The sequence below is a fragment of the Cervus elaphus genome, chromosome 7 (genome assembly GCF_910594005.1).
Source record: "Cervus elaphus chromosome 7, mCerEla1.1, whole genome shotgun sequence".
Lineage (NCBI taxonomy): Eukaryota > Metazoa > Chordata > Mammalia > Artiodactyla > Cervidae > Cervus > Cervus elaphus.
Window position 1 is genome coordinate 4,926,167 of NC_057821.1, and position 23,853 is coordinate 4,950,019.

At 47.1% G+C, this 23,853-nt stretch overlaps 1 protein-coding gene across 15 annotated transcripts in view; it reads left to right on the forward strand.

Moving 5' to 3' along the window:
• DST (dystonin) overlaps nucleotides 1–23,853 on the forward strand; it is a 522,273-nt gene that overhangs the window by 91,331 nt on the left and 407,089 nt on the right. For 8 of the 15 annotated variants that reach the window (XM_043907023.1, XM_043907022.1, XM_043907025.1 and 5 more), the window contains exon 4: nucleotides 15,955–16,162. In XM_043907023.1, the coding sequence (XP_043762958.1) occupies nucleotides 15,955–16,162 (208 nt within the window). Of the gene's footprint in view, nucleotides 1–15,954; nucleotides 16,163–22,689; nucleotides 23,126–23,853 lie in introns of those variants that run through there. The other 7 variants (XM_043907027.1, XM_043907029.1, XM_043907034.1 and 4 more) reach the window with 5 other exon arrangements.

The window sequence follows — 23,853 nt, forward strand, 5'->3', positions numbered from 1 at the left end:
CATTCAGCCAATCTTTGTCTTTTGGTTGGGGCATTCAACCCATTTACATTTAAGGTAATTATTGATAGGTGTGGTCCCGTTGCCATTTACTTTGTTGTTTTGGGTTCACGTTTATACAACCTTTCTGCATTTCCTGTCTAGAGAAGATCCTTTAGCATTTGTTGAAGAGCTGGTTTGGTAGTGCTGAATTCTCTCAGCTTTTGCTTATCTGTAAAGCTTTTGAGTTCTCCTTCATATCTGAATGAGATCCTTGCTGGATACAGTAATCTAGGTTGTAGGTTATTCTCTTTCATTACTTTCAGGACGTCCTGCCATTCCCTTCTGGCCTGGAGGGTTTCTATTGATAGATCAGCTGTTATCCTTATGGGAATCCCTTTGTGTGTTATTTGTTGTTTTTCCCTTGCTGCTTTTAATATTTGTTCTTTGTGTTTGATCTTTGTTAGTTTGATTAATATGTGTCTTGGGGTGTTTCGCCTTGGGTTTATCCTGTTTGGAACTCTCTGGGTTTCTTGGACTTGGGTGGCTATTTCCTTCCCCATTTTAGGGAAGTTTTCAGCTATTATCTCCTCGAGTATTTTCTCATGGCCTTTCTTTTTGTCTTCTTCTTCTGGAACTCCTATGATTCGAATGTTGGGGCGTTTCACATTGTCCCAGAGGTCCCTGAGGTTGTCCTCATTTCTTTTGATCCTTTTTTCTTTTTTCCTCTCTGTTTCATTTATTTCCACCATTTTATCTTCTATCTCACTTATCCTATCTTCTGCCTCCGTTATTCTACTCTTGGTTCCCTCCAAAGTGTTTTTGATCTCATTCATTGCATTATTCATTTTTAATTGACTCTTTTTTATTTCTTCTAGGTCTTTATTAAACAATTCTTGTATCTTTTCAATCTTTGTTTCCAAGCTATTTATCTGTAACTCCATTTTGTTTTCAAGATTTTGGATCATTTTTATTATCATTATTCTAAATTCTTTTTCAGGTAGATTCCCTATCTCCTCCTCTTTTGTTTGACTTGGTGGGCATTTTTCTTGTTCCTTTACCTGTTGGGTATTTCTTTGCCTTTTCATCTTGTTTAGATTGCTGTGTCTGGAGTGGACTTTCTGTATTCTGGAGGTCTGTGGTTCCTTTTTATTGTGGAGGATTTACCCAGTGGGTGGGGTTGGACGTTTGGCTTGTCAAGGTTTCCTGGTTAGGGAAGCTTGTGTCAGTGTTCTGGTGCGTGGAACTTGATTTCTTCTCTTTGGAGAGCAATGGAGTGCCCAGTAATGAGTTTTGAGTTGGGTCTATGTGTTAGGTGTGACCTTGGGTAGCCTGTATGTTGACATTCAGGGCTATGTTCCTGTGTTGCTGGAGAATTTGCGTGGTATGTCTTGCTCTAAAACTTATTGGCTCTTGGGTGGTGGTTGGTTTCAGTGTAGGTATGGAGGCTTTTGGACGGTCACTTATCACTTAAAGTTCCATGTAGTCAGGAGTTTTCTGGTGTTCTCAGGTTTTGGGCTTAAGTTTCCTGCCTCTGGATTTCAGTTTTATTCTTCCTGTAGTCTCAGGACTTCTCCAACTATACAGCTCTGATAATTAAACTTCTAGGTTAATGGCGAAAAGATTCTCCCCCGTTAGGGACACCCAGAGAGGTTCACAGAGTTACATGAACAGGAGAAAAGGGAGGAGGGAGATAGAGATGAGTAGGAGGAGAAAAAGGGGGACTCAAGAGGAGAGAGACAGATCTACGCAGCTGTCTGTTCCCAGAGTGTTCTCGTATCTCAGACACCTACAAGGATTCACAGAATTGGATGGGGAAGAGAAGGGGAAAAGAGGAAATAGAGGTGTTCTGAGGTAGAAAACAGAGAGTCAAGATTGGGAGGGAATAATCTTCGGTTTTAAGATAGGGCTTCTCTTTTTTTTTTTTTTTTGTAAGGTTATAGTGTAGTGAAGATGAAAATGAAGAGTAGTAGAGGAGTACTAGAGGACTTTAAAAGAAATAAGAGAAAAAGAAAAATAGAAAATAGAAGAGAAAAAGGAAAGAAAAAAAAAAAGAAGAAAAAGGAGAAGAAAAAAAAAGAAAAAGAAAAAAAAAAAAAAAGAAAGAAAAAAAAAATTTTTTTTTTCCCCTAATTAAAAAAATCGTAAAAATCTATGAAAATGAAAGTTAAGGAGTAATGGGGGAGTAATAGGGAATTTTAAAGGAAAATAAAAGAGAAAAAATAAAAAAGAAAAATATAAAAAGAAAAAAAAATTTTTTTTTTTCCTTACTTAGAAAAAACAGAAAAATAAAAAAAAAAAGTAAAAATATGTCTAGGAATTTCTCTGGAGCTGTTGCGGTCAGTGTGGGTTCGGCTCAGTTTCAGATAGCTCCTCGTTCCAGCTTGCACTTCTCGATATCTACAGGGCCCTTCCGGTGAAGTCGGTGTTTTCTTCAGGGATTTTAATCTGTTGCACCAGTCCCTTCTGAAGCGGTTCCCTTTGTTTATTTGGCTTCTGTTTGCCGGTCTCTTCAGAGGCTCATTTCCGCCCTGACACAGGCGGCCGGAGGCGGACTCTTATTCAGGTAGCTAGTTCCGTTGCGCTGCTGGGAGGGGCTGACGCTGCGGGGCGGGGCTGACGCTGCGGGGAGGGGCTGGCCCTGCGGGGGCGGGGCTGACGCTGCGGGGAGGGGCTGGCCCTGCGGGGGCGGGCTGGCGCTGCCGGAAGGGGCTGACGCTGCTTTCTCCGTCTGCGCTGCTCAGGCTCCCGGCTGTTCTATATGGAGCGCGCCCCGCGCTGCGCGAGGTTCCAGCCCTCGGGTGTTACACAAAAGCGCGGAAGGAAAAGCTGCGCCTGCTCTCTGTGCCTTCCCGGTCAGAGCGGTCCAGGCAGCCAGGGGCTTGGTGGGCGCGCTATCCCCAGGTGTGGCGCACCCACTCCCTTCCGCGGACCCAGTCTCAGTTTCCGCTGGCGCCAGGCGGGTGCGCGCGCCTTCCGCCCTCCGCGTCCCCAGCCCCAGTCCCCGCCCCGCGCCGGTAGGGTGCCTGCGCCCTGTGTCTCGCCGCGACCTTCCCCTCCCCCCTGCCTCCTGCCTCCGGCGGGGCTGGGCCGGTCCGCAGCCTGCGAGCTCTTCTCGGGACTTTCCCCGTCCCTTTGTTCTGCGAACGGCCGGCAGTGTGTTCCGGCCGGTCAATTTTCTCTCTCTCCTTTGGTCTCCCACAGTTCAAGTTGGCACCTCACAGAAGCTCCCCCCGATTGTCCTCAGGGCACTCAGGCCCGGACCCTAGCCCAAGCAAGGCCGCCTAAGACTCCCTTCCCGGGACGGGTCTCCGTCCTTAGCTCTTTTGTCTCACTTTTTATCTTTTATATTTTGTCCTACCTCCTTTCGAAGACAATGGTCTGCTTTTCTGGGCGCCTGATGACCTCAGCTAGCGATCAGAAGTTGTTTTGTGAAGTTTGCTCTGCATTCGGTTATTCTTTTGATGAATTTGTAGGAGAGAAAGTGGTCTCCCGGTCCTACTCCTCCGCCATCTTGGCTCCTCTCTCTAATTTTCTTGAAGAGATCTCTAGTCTTTCCCATTCTATTGCTTTCCTCTATTTCTTTGCACTGATCACTGATGAAGGCTTTCTTATCTCTCCTTGCTATTCTTTGGAACTCTGCATTCAAATGGGTATGTCTTTTCTTTTCTCTTTCGCCTTTCATTTCTCTTCTTTTCTCAGCTGTTTGTAAAGCCTCCTCAGGCAGCCCTTTTGTCTTTTTGCATTTCTTTTTCTTGGGGATGGTCTTGATCACTGCCTCCTATACAATGTTCTTCAGACACTCTGTTTATCAGATCTTATTCCTTGAACCTATTTCTTACTTCCACTGTATAATTGTAAGATTATATTTGATTTAGGTCATACCTGGATGGTCTAGTGGTTTTCCCTACTTTCTTCTATTTCAGTCTGCATTTGGCAATAAGGGGTTCATGATCTGAGTCACAGTCAGCTCCTGGTCTTGTTTTTGCTGACTGTAGAGAGCTTCTCCATCTTTGGCTGCAAAGAATATAATCAATCTGATTTTGGTGTCGACCATCTGGTGTTGTCCACGTGTAGAGTCTTCTCTTGTGTTGTTGGAAGAGGGTGTTTGCTGTGACCAGTGCTTTCTCTTGGCAAAACTCTGTTAGCCTTTGCCCTGTTTCACTTGTACTCCAAGGGCAAACTTGTCTGTTACTTCAGGTATCTCTTGGACTTCCTACATTTGCATTCCAGTCCCCTGTGATGAAAACAACATCATGTACATCTTTTAGCTTCATGACTAACAGTGTGGATGGTACTTTTGGTTTGGTCTCTGCAAACATCCTGTGCTAATACCTTAGGATTCCACATGCATGATCATACCCATGTCTTCTTTCCGATAGAAAGCCTCCCACAACCTAGAGTGGGGTGGGAGGAACACGTGGGGAGCAGGATTGAGCAGGGGAAGGATTAGGAGCAAAACCAGTGGGCTCAGCAGTGTGGTGGGGGCGAGGTCCAGCTCAGTTCACAGTGACCACAGGCCAGCGCTTCCTGAGTCCTGCAGCGGGGTCCAGTTCCCAGGGTTCTTGGGGATGGAGCAGAATGAGATCAGCAGGGGCATCAGTAGGAAGGTGGCAGCACCGTTTCTGTTTGACACTAGTTAAGTGACATCTTTGATTGCCCTCTGTTTTATTTTGTCTTCTCTTCAGTTCCCTTCTGCTTCATTTTTAAACGTCCCCCTTTTATTGATTACCATCATCCCTACATCCCTGCCTCTGTCATTCTTAATCTCTGCATGCAGCAATGTCTTCCTTGCCTTAGTTTATGGCAGGGCCCTAAAGTCAGATGCCTGCAGGGGCAGGCATCTTTTATAAATGCATAAAGAGGCTAGTAAGCTCTGTGTTAGCCTGGAAAGCATGTGTTCTTTCTAGAAAGGGGAAACTATCTCTAGGATCAATGATCCACATCTGCATGTTCATGTAAAATTCCCAATTTTAAATGTTTGCCAATAATTTTTAAGTCAGCAGGCCAAAGACGTGGAAACAACCTAAATGTCCATTGATAGATGAATGGATAATGAAGTTGTGGTCCGTGTGTGTGTGTATGTGTATGTGTGTGTATGTGTGTATATGTGTGTATATGTGTGTGTGTGTGTATGTGTGTGTATATATATATGTATATGCCATGCTGTGCTTAGTCATTCAGTCGTGTCCAACTCTTTGAGACCCCATGGACTGTAGCACTCCAGGCTCCTCTGTTCATGGGGATTCTCCAGGAAAGAATACTGGAGTGGGTTGCCGTGCCCTCCTCCGGAGGATCTTCCCATCCCAGGGATTGAACCCAGGTCTTCACATTGCAGGCGCATTCTTTACCATCTGAGCCACCAGGAAAGCCACTGGAGTGGGTAGCCTATCCCTTCTCAGGGGAACTTCCCGACCCAGGAATCAAACCGGGGTCTCCTGCATTGCAGGCAGATTCTTTACCAGCTGAGCTACCTGGGAAGCCTGTATATATCTATATAGATATATAGCTATAAGAGAATACTGCACAGCCATAAAAAAGGATGAGATAATGCCATGTCCAGCAACATGGATGAACCTAGAGATTATCATACTAAGTGAAGTAAGTCAGACAGAGAAAGACAGAGACCATATGATGTCACTTACATGTGGAATCTAAAATATGACACAAATGAACTTCTCTGTCTATGAGAGAGACTCACAGACCCAGAGAGGAGACATGTGGCTGCCAAGGATTGGGAGTGTGGCATTAGCAGATTCAGACTATCACATATGGAATGGAAAAGCAACAAGGGCCTACAGTGTAGCACAGGGAACTGTGTTCAATGTCCTGTGATAAAGCGTAACGGAAAAGGAAATGAAAAAGAATGTCTGTGTATGGATATCTGAGTCACTGTGCTATACAGGGAGAAGGCAATGGCACCCCACTCCAGTACTCTTGCCTGGAAAATCCCAGGGACGGAGGAGCCTGGTGGGCTGCAGTCCATGGGGTTGCGAAGAGTCGGACACGACTGAGCGACTTCCCTTTCACTTTTCACTTTCATGCATTGGAGAAGGAAATGGCAACCCACTCCAGTGTTCTTGCCTGGAGAATCCCAGGGGTGGGGGAGACTGGTGGGCTGCCGTCCATGGGGTTGCGAAGAGTCGGACACGACTGAGCGACTTCCCTTTCACTTTTCACTTTCATGCATTGGAGAAGGAAATGGCAACCCACTCCAGTGTTCTTGCCTGCAGAATCCCAGGGACGGTGGAGCCTGGTGGGCTGCCGTCTATGTGGTCCACAGAGTCGGACATGCCTGAAGCGACTTAGCAGCAGCAGCTATACAGGAGAAATTAATGCCACACTGTAAGTCAGCTATATTTGAGTAACACAAATTTAAAAAGTGGGCAGGGGAACACCGTGCATCTTCAGCAGGGGGCCCCAGTCCATGGCCCATTAGGAGCCGAGCCTCACAGCGGGGTAAGTGGCGGCGGGTGAGCGAGGCCTCGTCTGTACCTGCAGCCAGGCCACAGTGCTCACGTTCCCCCTGGCGCCACCTCCTGCCAGATCAGTGGCGGCATAACAGATGTGATGTGCTTGAGTCATCCCGAAACCATCCCCTCCCCCTGGTCTGTGGAGAAATTGTCTTCCACGAAACCGGTCCCTGGTGCCAAAAAGGTTGGGGACCGCTGCTCTTCAGGAGAGCCCTGTCAGCATCGCCCGTCTGGGGTGATACTGTGGGAGGAAGGCAGGGGGCTGGAGCAGTGCGTCTTCATCCTGACTTCACAGGGACCATGGGTGCTCCTGCATCAGACCGTCTCTCCTGATAGACTTTGTGCTGTAAACCATACTTTTACACACATATTTATATTGTCCCATTGGAAGACTTATTTCACAGCCTAGTGCATGAAGATAAAATGATAGTATTTAATTATAAGTTGGCTCTCTTAATCACCTTTACTCTCCTGGTTGGATGTCAGGCTGTTCCAAAGCAGAAGCTTATGGGTGCTTAAGATACATTTTTTAATTGATTGGTATAAATAGGCATCCATTCACAATATAAAGTTAAGTATTCTCTAGGTAAAGAGAAGTTTTCAGTAGTTTTTGTCGTCTTAATATGTTTCTGTGTTGTGGAACTATTTTCAGAGTTAAGTTTTACTTTTCTTTGAGGCAGATTTTAAAAAATTCCCTTCCTGAGTTTGCAAAGCCGCTCAAGTGCAAACTAGTTTGTAGATGCTCAAATGCAAATTCATTCTTTTTTTTCTTTTTCATATTCTTTTCCATTATGGTTTATTATAGGACATTGAATATAGTTCCCTGTAGCATGTAGTAGGACCTTGTTATTTATCCATCCTGTGTATAATTGTTTGCATCTGCTAATCCCAAAGTCTCAATTTCTCTCTCTCCTAACCCCTCCCACTAGGCGATCACAATTCTGTTCTCTACATCTGTGAGTCTGTTTCTGCTTTGTAGCTAAGTCCATCTGGGTCACATTGTTTTAAAAACGCTCATTTATTCGGCTGTGCCAGGGCTTCACTGCAGCATGCAGGGTCTAGTTCTCTGACTAGAGATTGAATCTGGGCTGGGCCCCCTGCCTTGGGAGAGAGGCGTCTTAGCCCCTGGACCACACTGGGGAGACCCTGTGTCGTATTTTCGATTCTGCAAACTAGTTCTCACTGTCTCTATTTCTATAATTTTAATATGATTTCATTAAGGTTAACATGCAAAAAATTTTGTGGTATTTTTGAAAGGTTTTTGCAGTTTTCAAACAATTTGAAATTTTACAAATTTGAAAGTTTGAAGCTGTTTTGATACTTCCCATGGTCTTTCTTTTATTTGTCTGTGTGGGAAGAGGATTTATGGAAGTGTGAGAATAGCCAGGGCTGGAGAATCTTGGGGTTGAAAGAACATGGAGTTGGTGTGAGTTGTCCTCAGTGAAGGCTTGGTCTCTTGGGTAGGAGGCCCAAAGCTGTCCTTACCTGAGCAGCTGTATTTTTTGGAATGATTTTCATCATTGTGAACTGACTCCTGTCTCCTGGTCATTTCTGTGCTTTGGACCGAAGTAAATACAGAGCAAGTCTAATCCTTTTGGGCTCTCCAAATCCATGGTAAGATGGTTGAGGGCTGTGAGCATGTTCTGTGTTCCTCTGAGGGCCTGGGACCACATTCTAGGGCACTTTGGTGTCCAAAAGACCCAGGTGGAACTCCAGCTCCACCTTGGACTGAAAGAACACCTGTGGACAAGTGACTTAATCTCCCTAATTCTACCTCCTTACTGGGTTACTGTGAGGATTAACTTGGACAGTGAGTAAAAATGCTCCGTCCAGCCCCTGACTTCAGTCACTGAATAAGCGATGCAGACAGTGAGAACTTGCTGGTTAAATTGAAAGGAAGTCTTGCAGAATGCCTGAGGGCTGAGCCAAGACAGCCTAGACCTGAGGCCAGGCTCTTCAGGAAATGAGTCTGGTGCTTACCTTGTAGAGCATCCCTCAGAGCTACAGAAGGCGTTGGGGAGCACCTCTCCTGCCTGTATCCCATCAGTGAGGCTGGTTGCCCCGGAAACCTAACAGCAAGGACCACTGTGACCGGTGCACAGTCTTACACCTTGGAGAGAGTGTGTGTCCTCAATCTCAGTGTCCTTCTTTCAGAGGCTGATGAACTGGGCTTCTCCACTCACAAGGAGACCTTGGACTTCCTTCCCTTTCTGCCCCAAATCTCCTCCCTGATTTGGATCTAAGAACCTTCCAGCTCCCCCTCCCTCTGACCCCCTTCCACCCCTCCCCCTCTCCTCTAGCTTCACCAGGCTCTCCTCCTCTTGGTTTACAGTTTCTGCAGATCTTTCCTGAAAGGAGAGCATGAAAGCCAGGCTGGGTCCGACCAAACCAGGAGTCTCCCTGCTTACTCTTTAAAGGTAGCTTCCAGTTAAGAGTCTGATTAGGAGTCCTTTCTTCAATGAGCGAGTGCCTGCATTGTTCAACTAGTTTTGGAAACATTTTAAACTAAGACAAGCACATAGCCCCCAAAATTTTCCCTAAGTCATTTTGTCTTCGGTGGGTTAAACACATTTTCCAATATTTTCTGTTTTCTTCCATACCTATTTCTTTGTGGTAGAGATGGTTTTCCTTGAGATTTCTAAAATCAGATAATGTGCCCTTGCTTTTGGACTTACTTCCAAATAGAAAACTAGTGTGGAAGAATAGTCTTGGGCCAGATCAAGTATTTTTATACATTGTATAAGAAGTCAGTATTTAGTATTTGTACTTACCTAACAACAGAGTTTTAAGTGAAACTGGATCTTCACTTATTCTAAATTTTGTTTTTTTTGAGTGGGAGTTTATATAAAATGTGTAAAAATTACGTGATACTGCACCAATTTTGTGCTTCCTGGATTGTGTATTGTGAATAACGCAGAGGCGCCTTTTAAGTATCTTTCCACCTGTTGGAAAGGTGCAGCTGTGATTGGGACAGAGGCAGAGAGATCTGGGGTCCCCTTGACGTCGGCATCTGTTTCGGTTCTTCTCCAAGTGTCTATGAGATGCTCTGGGAGACCTGGGTTCGATCCCTAGGTTCGGAAGATCTCGTGGAGGAGGGCATGGCAACCCACTCCAGTATTCTTGTCTGGAGAATCCCATGGATAGAGAAGCCTGACAGACTGCAGTCCGTGGGGTTGCAGAGTCAGACACGCCTGAGCAACTTTCACATGAGCAATTACTTAGTTAGGGTCTGTCACCGAGGACATAAACCCAGGGGATCTGATCTTGTGAGAACAGGCCTGGACTAGGCAACACATACACAAACACAAAAACAAACCATAAAAGAGCTTGCTCTGTGTTTTTCCAGCCTGTCATTTTGAAAATATTCAAATTTACAGCAAAGTTGAGAGAGCAGTACAGTGCAGACTTACTGTTAACCTGTTGCCACATTTACCAATTCTTGTTTTTACTGAGACAACTGAAAACCAGTGCAGACAGCATGAATTTAGAAAAGGATGCTTTTCTGCGTAACCACACCATTTGCACACCCCAACAAATTAACAGTAATTTCCCAGTTTCAGCTAATAAACAGTTGGTGATCCAGGTTCACATTCTCCCCGTTGTCCCTAACATGCCTTTTTAGCTTAAAGAGAAATTCAGACTCCCACTAAGCTTCGTAACTGTGTTGTTAGGCTTCCACTGTCTTTAAATTTAGCAGAGTCCCAGCTTTAGGTAGTGTCTGGGTTTTGTGACATTGACCTTTTTCCTCTTTGAAAGAGTCCAGGATAAAATAATCTTCGAATATCCCTCAATCTGAGTTTGTCCAATTTTTTCCTCACAGGCTTTTTATTTTCTTGTTAAATTTTTGGAACTGTGCTTACAGCAGTGTGCGGGTTTGTGAGAGGCCGCGTGCCCGCCCGGGGCCTCGGCCGTCTGGAGCCTCTCCGGGTCTTAGCTCCACACTGGTTTCTTGCTGCCTTCAGAGAATACTGGGCAGAGTTAGCTTCCTGGCACTTTCCTCCAGATCCGGGTGCTGAGGCTGGGCGGCTTCCAGGGTAGGCAGCTCCATTGTACTAGTCCAGATCCCCTGCGGGGGTTTCAATTAGAGGGGTTATTGTTTAGTTCCCCTGCTAAAAATGTCGCATTATGTCATTATCCTGGCTTTAGGAGATGTGGGTTGTTTTTACACCATGGGAATGAATGGGCGATTAGGAGGTCACTTGAGCGCTCTTGGGGATCTGACTCAGTTGCTCAGACCGCCTTCACATGGAGGCTGGGATGAGACACAGCGCGTGGGTGTTTCTTTCCCACAAACTGCTGTGTTTGTTTCTGGTTGTAGAGATCCAGTCTCTCACAGTCCTTTATTTAAGGAAAATGGCCAAATATTAAAACATGATGACCCGGCCAGCTTTGTCTTTACTATCTTAATTACCTTTCTTCACTTCTGAATACTCCACATTCTTTCCCCCTCCCCACCTTTTTTTGTTTTCAAAACGCAGGCCAAATGGGGTTGACAGTTGATGATATAACTTGGGGGCTTAGCCCGGCGCCAGTGAATCCCATAAAATCACACGCGAAGTTTGTGTGTGTTTGCTTAGGGGCTCTGGTCTGAAGAGAGGTTTCCCTGGATTTCAACTTTTAGAAGTGTCCATGAGCCCCAGACAGTTAAAATCACTGGGTTAAATGGTTATTTCTTCCTATAGCCTTTGATATTTTCTCTGACCCTTGATGTAGTATCTTTTCCTTTTCAGTAATCTTTTTTATACTATTTGTTTTACATTAAAAAATTATAAGGAATAAAGTTAAATTCATTCATAGTATTAGTCATCACCCAGAGATAACTGCTGTTTACACTCTGGTAGATAGTTACCTATCTGCCTATTTGTCTATAAATCATCTATCTTTCTATTCATTTCCACACACACACACACACACACACACACACACACACACACAGACAGAGTTTTTTTTTTTTAAATAGGACTCATTCTGTATGCACCATTCCCACTTTGCTAAATGTAGATCAATAACATTTTTGTTTAATTGCTGCAGAGTAGTCCATTGTATGGATATACTGTCATTTATTTAATGAATTCCCTACAGACAGATGTTTGTATTTTAACAGGAATCAAACCTTAGGCAACAGGAGTGGATCTGGAGGAACTTGGGTCTTTTGCTGGTCCCAAGAGTTCTCTTCCTTTGTCTAACCTTCCAAGCTCCACATCGAAGGCGAGGCCTGGACTTTGGGTCACAGAACACGTTTGCTTTTTCCAAAAGAAAGAACTGTACTCGCAGCTCTTTCCTCTAATCTCCATGGCAGAGATGTGAAGTGCCAAGTCATTTCAGATCAATAAAGAATAGTTTTGGAGGGTCAGTCAACTTCAAAGCAGCTTCATTTTAATCCATTCTCAGGAAAAAGAATCGGAAAAAGAATATATGTATGTATGTATGTATGTATAACCTGATCACTTTGCTGTACATCTGAAACAAACACAACATTGTAAATCAACTATACTTCAATTTGTTGTTCAGTCGCTAAGTTTTGTCCGACTCTTTGCAAGCCCATGGACTGTGGCAGGCCAGGCTTCCTAGTCCTTCACCATTTCCTAGAGTTTGCTCAAATCCATGTCCATTGAGTTATTGATGCTCTCTAACCATCTCATCCTCTGTCGTCCCCTTCTCCTCCTGCCCTCAATCTTTCCCAGCATCAGGATCTTTTCTAAAGAGTCAGCTCTTTGCATCAGGTGGCCAAAGTATTGGAGCTTCAGCTTCAGCATCAGTCCTTTCAATCAATATTCATGGTTGATTTCCTTTAGGACTGGCAGGTTTGATCTCCTTGCAGTCCAACGGACTCTCAAGAGTCTTCTCTAGCACCACAATTCAAAAGCATCAATTCTTCAGTGCTCAGCTTTCTTTATGGTCCAACTCTTACATCTGTACAGGGCTGCTGGAAAAACCATAACCTTGACTGTACAGACCTTTGTTGGCCAAGTGATGTCTCTGCTTTTTAATATTTTCTTTAGGTTTGTCATAGGTTTCCTTCAAAGGAGCAAGTGTCTTTTAATTTCATGGCTGCAGTCACCGTCTGCAGTGATTTTGCAGCCCAAGAGAATCTGTCACTGCTTCTACTTTTTCCGCTTCTATTTGTCATGAAGTGATGGGACCAGATGCCATGATCTTAGTTTTAAGCCAGCTTTTTCACTTTCTTCTTTCACATCATCAAATATTTAAAAAAATAAAAAAGAAACAGAAAAACAGTTATCAATGGTTCATCCAGTTTGCCTGATATTATGAAAGGACAGGTGAGTGGTAGAATTTCCCCCCTCCCACCTGGAACACTTGTTTTAGAAAATGTGCTTTATAAAAAAAAAAAGAAAGAAAATGTGCTTTATTCACTGGCATGGATGCCACTGACATTATAAATGAATGCAAATTTATTAAGATTCCAAATATATTTTTCCCAAATTTGAAGACAGAAACCATAGACAACCTTCATTCATTAAAATAAAAGCATTCATTGAATCACATATTTGTAACCTAAAAGACTAAATTCAGTTCAGTTCAGTTCAGTTGCTCAGTTGTGTCCGACTCTTTGCGACCTCATGGACTGCAGCACGCCAGGCCTCCCTGTCCATCACCAACTCCCGGAGTCACCCAAACCCATGTCCATTGAGTTGGTGATGCCATCCAACCATCTCATCCTCTGTCATCCCCTTCTCCTCCTTCCCTCAATCTTTCCCAGCATCAGGGTCTTTTCCAATGAGTCAGCTCTTCGAATTAGGTGGCCAAAGTATTGGAGTTTCAGCTTCAAAATCAGTCCTTCCAATGAACACCCAGGCCTGATCTCCTTTAGGATGGACTGGTTGAATCTCCTTGCAGTCCAAAGGACCCTCAAGAGTCTTCTCCAACACCACAGTTCAAAAGCATCAATTCTTCGGCACTCAGCTTTCTTTATAGTCCAACTCTCCATACATGACTACTGGAAAAACCATAGCCTTGACTAGACAAACCTTTGTTGATAAAGTAATGTCTCTGCTTTTTATTTTTTTCATTTATTTTTATTAGATGTCCCTGCTTTTTAATATGCTTAAGCAGTCACTTGTAACCTAAAAGACTAAATTCAGTAGCCCTTAAAAGGTGGCCAGTTTAGTCTCTTATCTTGTTGGCAGCTAAAGAGCCAATAGCAAACACCACGAATTAAAATAGAAAATTCAAATTAAATAAAGCAGCCAGATAAGGCTAAAAAGATATAGAAAAAATATTTCTGTATTGTTGAGTGCATATGTCTGAAATTTAAAAAGTGAATTAAAAAAAAAGTGAATTAAAAGGTAATTCTCAGAAAATGAAGCATGTAAATGATTAAAAAAAAAAAATCCGTTCTCAGTTTCCAAGGTTCACATGGGCCTAATTTTGTATAGTTTACCTTATATTTAAAGAGTGTTCATGAAGATTGTTGTGGGGAAAACCCAACTGCTTTGATGGTTAAAACACTCAAGTCCTGCAGCCTGGGGAGACTTGGCTGTGTGCAGACCAGCGTGCTTTCCCTCCATCTGCGTGTATATTCCCCTGTGCTCTTGAAAGAGGTGTTGCTGATTGCCTTGTCTTCCTCTTACCCTTTCACCAAGGACACGTCCAGCTTAGAGGCTGCACCAGTCAAACACCCTTGGGTCCAGGGTCGCAAGTGTTCCCATCTGGCTGGGTGATGAGTGGTGTTTATGTCATGGCATAAATCACGTTTTGCTCTTCCATTAGCTGAGACTCTAATCATTAAAAAAATTTACTTCATCTACAAAAATCAATAATAGGAGTTTTTTGGATGGGGGCGGTCCTTTAACCATTTTTTCCCCAAGTCTGTCTATAAACAATCAAATGACTACCCTCACTGGAAGAGTGCGTGAAACAAGAAATACAAGCCCTCAGATAAAAGATGATCTTTCCTAAGGACAGGTAGGAAGCCAGTTTAAGGAAGACAGAAGGCAACCAAGGAAAGCCGTTGCCCTTTTGAAAGTCTTTAAGAATGTCATCCTTTTTCATGGACCTACACAGCATCACAGCCTTATAGAGCTCAAGACGAATTTTCAGAAAAACATGGAAAATAAAGTAAGTTGATAGTAGCATCCTGTGACTGACTTAATGCTTCCTCACAACTCTGTGGATTCCAGTGAATACAGAAAATCAGTGGTATTTATTTATTTGCCTGGAACACGATTTCCACTAAGAAAACACACAAAATCTAAATAAATTGATACTTAGCCAAAGCAATGCATTTCATGTAAAATGGAAAACTGCTTTTGAGGGGAAAGAGTAAAGCCAAAGAGAAATCTTAGACACTTTTCAGGAAATAGTATGTTTGCTTTTAAAATGATGGTGTTGGTCACTAGACGTGCGTCAGGACCTCACCTCGTTCACGGCTAATCAGGAGGCCAGATCCTGATTCACTTCTGGTTTATCCCGCAAGCTTTGGGAGGTTGTCACACAGCCGGCTTTTTTTTTTTTCTTTCCCCCATGGATGCTTTATCTTGTTTATATCCGTGTTCACAGCACAGTTAGCAGCCTCCTTTAGATGGTAAATGAGTGGCTCACTAAATTATCACAAACTTAACCCAACCAAAGAGGCAGGGCTGATGACTGGTCCTTTTCCCTGCGGGGCAAACAGAGCCGGCCACGCCCTGCACCCGGCTCCTGGAAGAAGGGCCGAGCTCAGGCCACGCACGCGGTCCGAGCGGTGTCTCCGGTTTCCTCGTGTGATGACGGGGCGGGCGGGGAGCTCTTCCCCCTCCCCACCCGCATCCCTCCGTCTCCATCCCTGGCAGCTGTTCCTCTGCTCGAAGTTTATATGATCTGGAGAGCTATTAGCCGCGCTCAGACGTTTGTTTACTGGTGCTGCCTTTGGCTTCTGCAAACAGCCTTTTGTGCCCTCCAGGTCTGCAGAAAAGGCTCTTCTCAGAACCAGCCCCTCCTCCCTCTTTCCTCCAGAAGAGTCTGGGAACTAGCTTCAAGCTCAGGAAGAAAAATGAACTGAAAAGGACGAGGGGCTCAAACCTGGTCGGAGGGGAGACTCGGAGGGGAAGCGGAAAGGAGTCAGGACTCAGCATCCTGCGTTTGTGCTTTGTGTTTGCAACTTGGAGCGAGTTGCATTAATGAATTAAGCAGCAGCTCGTAATGGAAAATCTCGGTCCCGGCCTGGTGGGGGAGCCAGATACTATAGATTTGTAACAGGAAGGCTGTGGATTCTGGCTTCATTGTTGGGCCAGTCATCTGTGAGCTGGTGGCCGGACCACAGGCCACACACTTGGGTGCCCATCTTCCTGGACCCGGAGCTGCCCAGCCCTTGTGGTTGGGGTTGGAGCCGGGGCCCGGGGAAGATGGTGAGCGCTGGGGTCGGCCCTGGGACGGGTCCCCCCGCCGCGCGGAGGAGGGTGCGGGACGGCGGACTCCCTTTGGGGGCAGGGAGGGGGCTGCTGAAATGGACGCGCTGACGCGAGTGCCCTGCCGTTGATGCTCTTCTCTGTGTCATCCCCTGTAGAGCTCCGGGAACGTGTCCTATCGCTGCTCTATGTCTTCCTCTGCGGATTTTTCCGACGAAGATGATTTCAGCCAGAAATCTGGCTCTGCATCTCCAGCTCCTGGAGACACCTTACCCTGGAATTTGCCTAAACATGAGCGATCGAAAAGAAAGATCCACGGGGGCTCCGTGCTGGACCCTGCGGAGAGGGCAGTGCTTAGGATCGCAGGTAAGAACGAGCAGCGGGGGGCCCGGCTGGGGGGTTGCGGAGAGGTGGAAATTCACCCACCAGCTCCCCGGGGGGCCCTGTCTGGCCGGGAGCTGAGGCTTAAGGTGGGGGGTGGGAGGGGGGGGAGGATGACCATGTTTACTTTCTGTCCCGATTTTATCGAAGGAGCAATTGGCCCTGTCTGCTAGTGACTAAGCTGTTTGGCCCTGTCTTCTGGTTGGAGGAACTGATATCTTTGAAACCAAGATGATATTTACAGGCATCTGCATTGAAGTTTCCTATTTATGTGCAGTCGCCACTGTGACAGTCTGAAAGTATTAACTCAGTGTTTCCCAGTGTGTTTGCTGGAAGCTTCGTTTTCCTGTTTGCCCGGGAGCTCTGGGCCACCAGATTTATCAGGGGCCTAGATTCCTGGGTTCTGGTACCCAAGATTGCATAGGGCTCTCTACAGTCCTTTTTTTTTTTTTTTTTTTAAAGCGTAGCATCTCTATTAGCATCATGTGTTCATGGCAGCTCCTGCCTTTGGTGCTTTTGAGGGTTTAGCCGCCATGCATCCCTGATTAATTAATACATGGGAGGGACCGGTGTTTCTCTTCTGTTACCTGGTGTTCCCTTGCACTGCCTGAAGGTCCCAGAAGGGATGGCTTGTTTCACTCAGCTGCAAGCTGAGCCTGCTGTGGAAATCTATCCCCCCCGCCTGCAGGGCCCGTGTGGTTTGTGTATATATGAGCTATGCTTTTTGAGGTGGTTGTTACCTAGTTTTTTTCTCAGAAATGGCAATGGGGTAGGTTGGGGTGTGTCCTGGGGGGCTCTCTTGCAAAGGCCAAAGGCGAGGTGTTTACCAGAGTTGATTTTTACGGTGGATTGGGCCTCTGCCCCCTCCCCCTCTCTCCCTCCCAGGCCCCTGCCCACTCTGTTTCTCTTGCTTCCCACCATCATGCAGAGCTGGGACTTGTCTTCCTCCTAAGAGGCTGCAGGGGACTAGCTCAGATCCTGGCCGAGAGTCCCCTGAGGGTCCCCCCAGTGGGATTTTCTGATTACGGGAAAAATAAACAGCGCCCAGCCAGCCATTCTCTCATCTGGGTTTCTGGGGCAACAGCCTTGAGCTTCTTCTGGCTTCTTTTGTGAGATGCTGGCTGGTCTCACCCAGGCCTTTGACATGGAGGGTGGAGGCGGGCAGGGCAGGGAGGATGGAGACAGTATGGGAGCCAAGGGAGAGCAAGCAGGGCGGCCCGGGGCTTGCAGAGGGCTGGGCAGACACCAGAGGGTCTGGTCACCAGGGCCGGATTCCCTGCCCGGTCATGACATCCCCAGGGGGCGGGACAGTGCCGGAACCAGGGTACCACATACCCGTCTCAGCAGAAAGGGAAGACCGTGACAGGTGGTGCTCTGTGGCAAGCCTGGGTCTCCAAAGTAGGACACCTGGATGATGGAAGGTGCTCCTGGGCTGAGAGTTTTGATGGATGTGGCAGAGATGGGCATTTTGCTTTTGGTAGTGAAGGAGGGGCTAGGAGAGAAGGAAGGGCGCATGTCTGTCAGGGGGATGAGATTACATAAACCACTAGACAGGCAGCCAGCAGAGGCTGGCGGTAGTAGCCGGCGGTGTGTACGGCCGGTGGGGAATGGAGGACCTGGGGTTTCTGATGGGGTGCAGTGGAAAAGTGGACGCTGGGGTCAGGGGAGCCTTGGCTCTGTGAGGGCGAGGCCACACCTTACTTATTGTAAAGGGTTTGCTATGAAGTTAGAGGTAGTTGGTGCACTGAAGACCTCCAAGTTACGGACTTTTAAGATTACATGAGTTCTTCAAAAATAGAACAAGACAAAATAAAACAACAGACAGAATAAGTGGCTCTAGCATGGGTGTGTACTAATGACCATGTTTAAAGTGAATACTGGTAAATTGGCTATTGCACACAAATCACATCCATCCTCATACATGGAGCATAGGCTGAGGTGTCCGTCTCCAAACACCTGTTTCATCATCAGGTGGCTAACCTATGAAGTTCAGGTATATTATGACACAGCATCCAGGGTAAGGGGACAGGTCATCTGAGGGGATGTGGTACAGTGGAGAGCTGGAAAACATATCATTCATATTTCAACTTCTCATTTTATTAGGCATTTTTGCACTTGGCCTGAAACCTAACCTGTCTGTTAAGTTCATCCCCAGTAAGAGACAGGGCAAGGGTCAGAAAGGGTGTGGGGATGTCCGCTGTGTTCATTATTTAGTAATAATGGAATTGAAAGTTGGACATGGTTATTGTGTTTAAGGTTGTAAAAATAGAATGGAATGAGGAAATGTCTCGAGTGGAGAAGACCATATGGTTTGGGGGATCCCGTTAGTCACTCACGTTCAATACATGTTTATTATGCTTCTGGGATACAATGAAGGTGCGCACTCGGTTCTGCCTTGAAAGCAGTTCTAACCTCACATGGCGTGAGTGAGAGGCCAGCTGTGACCGCTCTGAGGGCCGGGATGAGGAGAGCCCAGAGGGAGACTCTGATTACCACGGACTGAGAGGAGGCGGGGCGGCTTCCTGAAGGGCTTCCGGGGGGCCTGCTGCGGGAGGGGAGGTTTTGTGAGCCTGATGGACTGGTGCAAACACACAGCGGTCACTTCCGTGGGATGGAGCTGCAGACACACAGCGGGGAGGTGGGTTCAGATGGAAACTGCAAGTCATCTGTGCAGCGGAAGCCTGGGATTTGTAGGGGAGAGTGGGAACTGTTAGGATGCTTTGGGGCAATTCTGCAGAGACTGGACTATTTAGCTGTCAGTGGTGGGGAATCACTTGAGGATGTAAAAAGCAGTGTGATGAGATAATCAGATGTACATTTCCTGGCAATGGTGTCACATGTCTGATCTTTGTCATTTGAAAGTGATTCTGCATTTATTGCAGTGTCTTCATGTTGAAATCTGAGTCTGTCTTGCCATGTATGCTCTCCTCATCTCTCAGGGTCAAGGTGAGAACGGCATGGAGACGTGGAAGGAAAGGGGCTTTGTTTCCTGTCGTAACAGGCACATCTGCTGTTTTTACCTGCAGGACATTGTAAGCTGTTTTTCAGTCTTGAAGTGCTTGTGAAGGTACATGGTTTGTTAGTGACGATGCTCCTTTAAACCATGGATATTTGTCCCACATGAATTCTTTGAAGTGAAGAATTGAGAGATCTTGGCAGAGTCAGACTTTGGATTTTAATTCCTCCTCTATCACAAACTGGTTGTCTTTTCTTGGACAATTTACTGAACATTTACTTCTCACCTTCATTTTGTCTATCCAAGGATCATGGCTATGGTGAATAAAGTAGTAAATGCAAAACATTTGGCAAATTCCCTGACACATGGTAAATGGTCTATGAATGAGGGCTGACTGATGGCCCTATGCTCTCATAAGCACCTGATGAAAAGTAAAGTGAAAGTTGCTCAGTCATGTCTGACTCTTTGTATATACAGTCCATGGGATTCTCCAGGCCAGAATACTGGAGTGGATAGCCTTTCCCTTCTCCAGGGGATCTTCCCAACCCAGGGATCGAACCCAGGTCTCTCACATGGCAGGCAGATATTTTAGCTGCTGAGTCACAAGGGAAGCCCATATGTTATCTCATTCATGTTTCTGGACAATTTTGTGAATTAGGCACTGTTATTTTCAGGGCTTCCCAGGTAGTTCAGTTCAGTTCAGTCACTCAGTCGTGTCCGACTCTTTGCGACCCCATGAATCGCAGCACACCAGGCCTCCCTGTCCATCACAAACTCCCGGAGTTTACTCAAACCCATGCCCATCGAGTCGGTGATGCCATCCAGCCATCTCATCCTCTTGTCGTCCCCTTCTCCTCCTGCCCCCAATCCCTCCCAGCATCAGGGTCTTTTCCAATGAGTCAACTCCTCGCATGAGGCGGCCAAAGTATTGGAGTTTCAGCTTCAGCATCAGTCCTTCCAATGAACACCCAGGACTTATCTCCCAGGTAGCACAGTGGTAAAGAATCCACCTGCCAATGCAGGAGACCCAAAAGACACGGGCTCGATCTCTGGATCAGGAAGATCCCCTGGGGTAGGAAATGGCAATCCACTCCAGTGTTCTTGCCTGAAAAACTCCATGGACAGAGGAGCCTGGAGGGCTACAGTCCATTGGATTGCAAAGAGTTGGACATGACCGAGCGACTGAGCACACACACTCTTATCTTCTCCATTTTTTTCAGCCCAGAAATCTGCCAAAAGAGGAGAGGCTCTTCCTGAGGTTCTAGGAAGTGGTGGAGCTAGGATCTGAGTTCAGGACATCTTGACTCGAGGGACCAAGCTCTAAACTGCTATGTTTTTGCTGCTTCCTTGTGGAATACACTAAGATTATTAGGAGCTTGGTCCTTGATTATCATTCCAGGAATATACATTTACCCCAGTGACTGCCAATGCTGCTTGTTCCTTTTGACTAGTTCCTTAAATGAACAGTTAAAAATCACTTAAGTATGCAGTGATTATATTCAGAAAACTGGGTGCTTGTCAAAGTCACTTAGTCACGTCCCACTCTTTGCGACCCTATGGACTGTATAGGGACTGAATTCTCCAGGCCAGAATACTGGAGTGAGGGGCCTTTCCCTTCTCCAGGGGATCTTCCCAACCCAGGGATCCAACCCAGGTCTCCCGCATTGCGGGTGGATTTTTTACCAGCTGAGGCACAAGGGAAGCCCAAGAATACTAGAGTGGGTAGCCTATCTCTTCTCCAGCGGATCTTCTCGACCCAGAATTCAAACTGGGGTCTCCTGCATTGCAGGCAGATTCTTTACCAACAGAGCTATCAGGGAAGCTACTGGGTATCAATTTCTGATTAAGGGTCAGACCTCAATGACCTTACTCTTGGGAGGGAGACAGACAGTTAACAAAAAAAATTTTTTAATTGAAGTATAATTGATTTACAATGTTGTGTTAATTTCTGTTATACAGCAGCAGTGATTCAGTTATATATATATATATATGTATATATATATATATTCTTTTTTTCATGTTTTTTTCCATCATGGTTATCACAGGATACTGAATATAGTTCCCTGTGCTGTACAGTAGGGCCTGGTTGTTTACCCATCATATATGTAATAGTTTGCATCTGCTAATCCTAAGCTCCCACTCCATTCCTCCCCCAAGCCTGTACCCCCTGGCAACCACAACTCTGTTCTCTATGTCCATGAGAGACAGGCGAGTTCTGAGAGATTTACTTGTATATATGTGATTTGTAAATGGAATGACTCTTAGGGATCGAGTTGCTAATCCTTTCAGTTCAAGGTGTCCTATATGGGCCATGCTTGCTGCTTCATGAACTAATGTGCACATAAATGCATGCCAAGTTGCAAGAAAACTCTAGTGATTCTAAAGGCTTAGTGGGTGGGATGTGGGAGCAAACTCAGGTCAGTGGTCAGGATAGAAAAGAGAAGTATGATCTTGTTCTGTTTGGAGTCACAAAAATAGGCCAATTACTAATGCAAAGTAAAGCTTTCCAATTCTAACTTAAGGAAGTTTTATCCAGAGTATACAGTTTTCTCAAGACTACTCATTCCCATGCAAGAATTCATGGAAAATGGTCCAGATTCACATCACTGAAAAAGAAAAAAAAGACTTATCAAGGACAAAAGGTCAGTACTCATCAAAGAAGAAATAGGGAGGGGCGATGTGGCCAGAGTCATCCATCAGAGTCAACAATGAAGTGGCTCATATAATAACAACAGCTAGCAGGTACAATGTTGAGATGTCACAAGTTTGTGATATGATAGGATGAACTTTATGATAGGATTATCGTGATGAAGACAGGGTAAGTCACTTGGCCACATCACATCGTTAGGAGCCGGGATTCCATCCAAGGCCGGCCGACTTCGGTCAGCCCTGTTTACTACACGGGCTGACGTCTGGGTACCAACCGGTTCCTCCAATGGACCTTTTAACTGTCCACTTTAGTATTCGATTCGCCGGAGTGAAGGGAATCGTCCTCATTTTGCTCCGTTCAGCAGAGCGCAGTGCTGCGCGGGGTGATCCGCGGCGGGCAGGAGCGCGTGGCGGAGTCCGCTGTCTCTGGCGGCGCAGCGGCGCGGGCAGGCTCTGGGGGGCGGCAGGGAGGGGCAGCCGACCAGGCCGGGGCCGCGGGGCGCGCAGGCGCAGGCGGCCCCTCGAGGCGCGGACCCCGGCTCCGCCGCCCGTGCGCCCCACGGGGCCCGGCCCTTCCGCGCGGCCAACGGGTCCCGGAGGCTCCCCCGGTCTCTCCCGGAGCCGCGCGGGGGTTGCGAGCGCGGGAGGCGCGATCCGCGGCTTTGTTTCCCAGGCACCTGTTGTGGGTCCCAAATAGAAACCTCGCCCCTGGGATCCGGGCGGCGGCTCGCGCCCGGGGAGGGCGGGCCGGGGAGGGGCCGGGCGCTGCCCGCCGGAGGCCGCCGCCGCCCTCTCTCTCTCCCGCCCCCTCCCCGCGCTCCCCCTCCCGGGCGCGGGCGCGCGTCTGCGGCGCGGCGGCCAGGAAATGCCGCAGATGCGCCGCGGAGCACCGCGGGCGGAGGCAGCGCGCGCGTCCTCCCGGCCCCGAGCGGGCGCGCAGAGCCGGGCCCGGGCGGCCGCCGCCTCGGCTCCCGAGGGTGCAGGCGCCCGCAGCCCCGCGCCCGCCCCAGCTGCGCCCCGGGCTCCCCGGCGCCGCGTGGCGCCGCGCGCCGCCGCCGGGCTCGCCTGCACTGACCGTCGCTGAGACCCCGGGGCGTCTCCCCGGCCGACCCCCTGTGCGCCCCGGCGCTCCCCCCGTCCTGCCCTCCGTGTGCGTTTCCGCGCCCGCGGCTGCCCCTTGCTGACTGCGGTCCTGTCCGGGTTTCGAGCGGGAGAGGGGGCTCGGCCGGTCCCCGCTGAGATAAACCTGGGCATGGCGGGGTACCTCTCCCCGGCCGCCTACCTGTGCGTGGACGAGCAGGAGTACCTCCAGGCCTACGAGGATGTCCTGGAGAGGTACAAAGGTATGTCGCCCCCGCGCCCGGGCGGGGCACGGACCAGCGGGGTGACCGTCTCCTTTGCTTGACAGGAGCCACAAGTAAACAGGTGTCTGGACCAGTCCTGGGACTGAACCGGGTCTTCTGGGGACGGGATTCCGTACCCCACCGCAGGGAGGGTGGCCGGGTGGGCGATGGCCGGGAGACAGCCTCGGATGGGCAGTACAGTGCGGGGGAGGGGTTTGGTTTCCAAGAAGCACCTTGCGTTTTTCTCCTTTGTAAAAGCTCTTAAGCACTACGCATAATCATCCTTCTTGCTGGGAGGGTGGTTACCGGTTGGTTCATTCTCCGTGGGATTACTAAGGCATTGCTGCCCTTGCTTGATACGGGGTATTGGTTAACCCTTGAAAAAAGGTTCTTGGCTTCTTAAATAAATGGACTGTTTCACCACTGAGAGCCTCACCAAATCGTTTTTCTTAAAATGATTTTATTTGAAAAGTTTATGGTTCGTGACTATATTAAATCTATTCCTACGTATGGTAAAGGTTGCTTGATAGTGTGATGGATGAAAGGCTTTCGTCAGAGAGTCTGTCGTAAATTTAAAGGTAAAGGAGTATATTTTGAGATATTTTTCTGCCTGTCCTTTATGTTGGGGAAATTCTATGATAAATAGTATTGACATTTTAGCATTATGTTTATTTTGACTTTATAGTTAAATGAGAGGTAAGATTAAACACCACTTTCTCATCTTAAAG